Source organism: Apis dorsata, unplaced genomic scaffold (genome assembly GCF_000469605.1).
Source record: "Apis dorsata unplaced genomic scaffold, Apis dorsata 1.3 scaffold_137, whole genome shotgun sequence".
In the NCBI taxonomy this organism is placed as follows: Eukaryota; Metazoa; Arthropoda; class Insecta; order Hymenoptera; family Apidae; genus Apis; species Apis dorsata.
In genome coordinates, this window is record NW_006263429.1 from 855,015 (window position 1) to 859,774 (window position 4,760).

Below are 4,760 nucleotides of genomic sequence, written 5' to 3' on the forward strand. Positions count from 1 at the left end.
CGAATTGCTCGCTGTTCTGATTCAGATATGAATTTTTCCTCCTCTTTTTTTTTTTTTCCCTTTTCTTTTCTCATCGCTTTTAATCTACATTTATAATTAATGAAATCGGAATCAGAGAAAATGGTGGTACTCGATTCGTGACGAAATTAAACAATTTGCATCGAAGAACGAGATATTTTGATTCAAGCTTCTTGTCTCTTGTAATCTTTATACAAAAAAAGTTTTCTCGCGAGAAAACACGTCGGATGTTGGGGAAAGTTTTGCCATTTATCAAGATATATATATACATATTACATCAGTAAATGTGAAAATATAGAAATTTCTTTTTAAAGAGAATTTTTTAAGAAAAAATAAAATAAATAAATAATTTTTATTTATAAAAAAATTATGATAAAATAAAAAAGATAATAATTTATATTTAAAATTATTATAATTTTACGCGTATGAATGTCGAAAGATCTTTTTCAAAACAAAACTTTCCCAATATCCTAAGTATAGATATATAGCTCTAATAAACGATTGAAAAATATTTACAATATAAGGTTTGAACGTGAAACGATACGTGTCTATTCCAATACATTTTCAATTTTTCATAATTTATTCGCAAAAATTATATCATATTGCCGCTTTTAACAAAACATTTTCAACGTTCATGGTGAACGGATGCCTCGATGATTTCTAACAATTAAATTATTTTCACTGGTCGATGATAAGGTATTACACCGATACTTTATGCCTATTATTATATAATTATATAATTACGAATCGAAACGAAAACAATTCGTTACATAATAAATCATGCTAACGACATATTAAAAAATTTCGATACCTAGTAGTTTCATTACAAAGAAATTTCTCCTATGGTGTCGTTATGAATCACCATGGAGAACTAGATTTCATTTTGATCCATTGCTAAATGATCTTCATCGTAACTCGCGATATACAAGATAAAAATGAGGCTTCTTTCGAGACAAAACTGCACACATTCTGAAAAATAAATTTTATTTCTTATACTACAGACCAAAAAAAAATTGATTTGTCAAGAATATGTCTTTTAAAATTATCGGCCAAAAATTTGGGATCATTTCTTTTTTCTTTTTCATATTGGATATTTTTCAAATTTTCTCATTCAAAATTAATGTTTTATATATATATATATATGAATATTTCATTTCATTGGATTTTTCACAATTTTTCAAGATCAATTAACTTAAAATAAAGTTAAAAATTTATCTTTCTATCTCAAAAAATCCTCGAATTCAGTTTGATCAGATTTATTACAATATTTGCAAAAAAAAATTACTATTATATATATAATTAATTTTTGATAAAATTGTTCCTTTTAAAATAAGTTTGACCGATGAACTTTTTTGATATCTAGCACGAGAAAAAAAAAATTCAAATAGATTAAGAAGATAAACGAGATCATTAAGAGATAATTATTGTTTACAGTTTAAACATTACGTAACTATCATTTGTTTGATTATGTGGATTTTCTGAACAATTTGATTAGTTCTCCTCTTGCAACGTCGATGATACGCAAGTTTACGACGAAGTTGTTCTTCTTGTGTGTCTGTTGGAGGCAAGAGTGTATCTTTTCATCACACCTTAGGCGTGTACGAGTCTTAAAATCTTGAACTTAATATATCTGTTATAAATACATTAAAAAAGATTAATTTAAAAAGCGACGAAAAAATATTAAAAATTTATATCCATCGATCGAGCAAACGATAGAAAATAATCTTTTTTATATTTGTACAATTTATATTCTACTTTTTTTAGTTTTCTATTTAGCATTTCGAATATATGTGAAAATTGAGAATTTTTCTTCGCTATGTTCTTTTTTAAGAAAAAGATAAATTAAATTTGATTCTAGATCTTTATAAAATATATAAAATTTTCTAACCTTATTTAAATGTATCAAAGATATTAGATTTCTAGAATTCGTTGTTGAAAAATTGTTGTAATTATACAATAAATTATTTATTCGAAACGAAAATAAATTTTTTGATTTTTTAACAATCTCAGTTGCTTAGATTTGCGATGGAATAATTTAAATGTTCGTAAATGAATCATTTAAAACTCAAATTTCACTTTTTATTATTTTATATATTTAATAATTTTATATTTTATTTCCAAATATGCATAGATAATCTTTAATTTTTCAAATAATTAATCTCTGTACAATTTTCACAAGAATACTAAGCACCAAAGATTTAAAATATTACGATATCTAAATCTTGATGTAAAAAAAAGAAATGCTAGATAGAAGATTTTAAATAACGATTATTATAGCATTAATCGTACACGCCTATTAATTTACAAAAGTTCTCAATCTCGCGCGAAAAAAACGTTCTTAGCGAGCAAAACTTATTCTTTTTTTTCCATACGATAAATTTTGCGTCATTTGTGACGTTTATTTTACAAGTTCCACTAACATCCTCATTATTCTCCATTCTTCTTTTTTGCACGTTCTTCGAACGATTTTTACGAGACCGCCTTGGATCGATAATCGAAGGCAATCGATAATTGTCGAGAACAAAAGTATCGAATCGATTCCATCGAACGAATTGCAATGGCTGTTCTTTTCATCGATTTCGAACGTCTTCTCCTTGCGTTCCCTCGTATCTAATCTCGTTTGTTAAGACTAATATAAGTCAAAGCTCGAGCCTACGGAGAGGATGTCGACACCGATGACCACCACGGTCACTGCAGCCTCGGTGACCAGTATTGGGCCGCCATGTCTGGTGCTGGTTGGCCTGGTACTGCGATTGGTACGCTGACACCTGGCGATATCAAACCTGGAAATCAATTTCAAGTTTATTCCATTTATCCTCTCTTGGCGTATCGTGAAAACGAAAGGTAAGAGGTATTCGCAAAAAAGTAAGTAAGTAAATAAGTAAGTGTAAAAATTTGGTAAATAAGATTTGAAATTTATCCAATCGTCTCCTTTCAGTATCGTAAGGGAAAAAGTAAGGTTATAATGAAATATCTGGAAGATGAATTTCGATATTTATTCGATCGATATCCTCTTTTGAATATTATAAGAAGACAGTGAAATATGGTAAGAAGAATATTTTAATTTTATTATTGTTATTTGGATAGTTGTTTGAATATATAAGTATAAATTGTTTCTAAATCAATAATTATTACGTAACGTGTAAGTGACTATATTTTCATTATTAACTTACGACCTTTTGTGACCTAAAATGACCTTTTACCATATCTTTTTAAACTTTTATCTCATACTCTATACTGAGAATAGAAATATATGTCATATTATCTAAAAAAAAAAAAAAGACGGTCACCTTGAAGTTTGCAGATCTTTACGATAGAACTACTTTTATCACGTTATATCACGAACTATATTATTTTCACTATATATTTTATGATTAAAAAAAGAAAAAAAAGAAATTGGAAAAAAGTTATACCGAATACATAAAAAGTTCAATGCATATTCCATAGCAATAAAAATGCACGTATAATCGGTAAGAAAAATCTTTACACGTGACTTCAACTAACAAGTTGTATTTTTAAATATAATAAGTACGACATGGAACAAAATTTCAAATTACAAATTCAAATATATATTCCATTATTAATTAAAAAAAAGTATTTCTTACAAGTAATTGTATTCAAAAAAAGATCATTAAAAAGACCTAGGATTGATTTTATTCACGAGTATTTTCAACATAAAAAGCATCGTGCTCTAACGCACAAACTTTTATTAAAATCGGAATTTTTGATTAAATGAATATCGATTTACTTGTACACTGATCGAGTACAACCTACTACAAGCGATTCAATTCTTCTTAAATTACAGGACCAACCAATAAAAAAAAACCTTGTTAAAGCAAGCCATAAAAAAAGCATACAAAAAAAAAAATACCCATCATCGATTTAAAAAAAAAAAAAAAGAAACCACTCGCTAAATTCCATTGAAAGCAGAGAAGAACAGTGTGAACGACCGTGTGAACGAAGAAGAAAGAGGGCCTTGGGTAGACGCAGAAGCGATAATATAATCCATTACCGGGAAGCTGGATAGCGTGTTATCCGTGGTAGTCCGTCGGCTAAAGTGCAAGCAGCGAGTGCAGTGAGTGCGGTAGACACTCACCGGTCGAGCTGGTGTTCTGATTATACTGGTTCAGGCCCGCGGTGTGGTATGGCTGAGTGGGGCTGCACGTGGGCCGTGCCCCGTATCCGAGGTGAAGAGGCTCGTAACTCGGTGGACGGGCGACGCCGCACGAATAACCGTTGTCGCGTTGCTGGAGACACGCGCCCGGGCTAGGGCCCACCGTCATGCCCACGGTCATACCCATCGGGCCCATCCCACCGCCCGTCGACAACGATGACATGCTGCTCGTCGTGTGCTGGTTCTGCTGGCCACCGCCGGACATCGTGAAACTCGGCATGGACGTCATGGGACTGGAACGGATCGTTCGAAATGTATCAATCTTTATCCATAACGAGAATGATGATTATTCGAGAATTATGAATCTTCGAAAGATTTGAAAGTGATTCGAAAGTGAGGTTTTGATATAATAAATCTTTATTGTTAGTTTTCTTTCTTTATATTTTTAAAAAAATTATATATTCCAAGAATCGACTTGAAATTTAAGAAGAATCATAAATTCAAAATGTTGACAACGGAGGTTAAAATTATTGTATCATATCATTTCAGATGTAATGTAAAAATATATATATCCCAAGAATCGACTTGAAATTTAAGAAGAGTCCAAAATGTTGACAACAGAATGTTA

At 30.3% G+C, this 4,760-nt stretch overlaps 1 protein-coding gene across 1 annotated transcript in view; it reads right to left on the reverse strand.

The window, feature by feature from the left end:
• Positions 1-2,359: 2,359 nt before the first annotated feature.
• Positions 2,360-4,760, reverse strand: part of LOC102679732 (paired box protein Pax-6-like) — a gene marked incomplete at its 5' end in the record, with an annotated part of 54,779 nt that continues 52,378 nt past the window's right edge. Inside the window, 2 exons of the mRNA XM_031509310.1 lie at positions 2,360-2,801; positions 4,115-4,425. Coding sequence (XP_031365170.1) covers positions 2,707-2,801; positions 4,115-4,425 — 406 coding nt within the window. The remainder of the gene's footprint in view (positions 2,802-4,114; positions 4,426-4,760) is intronic.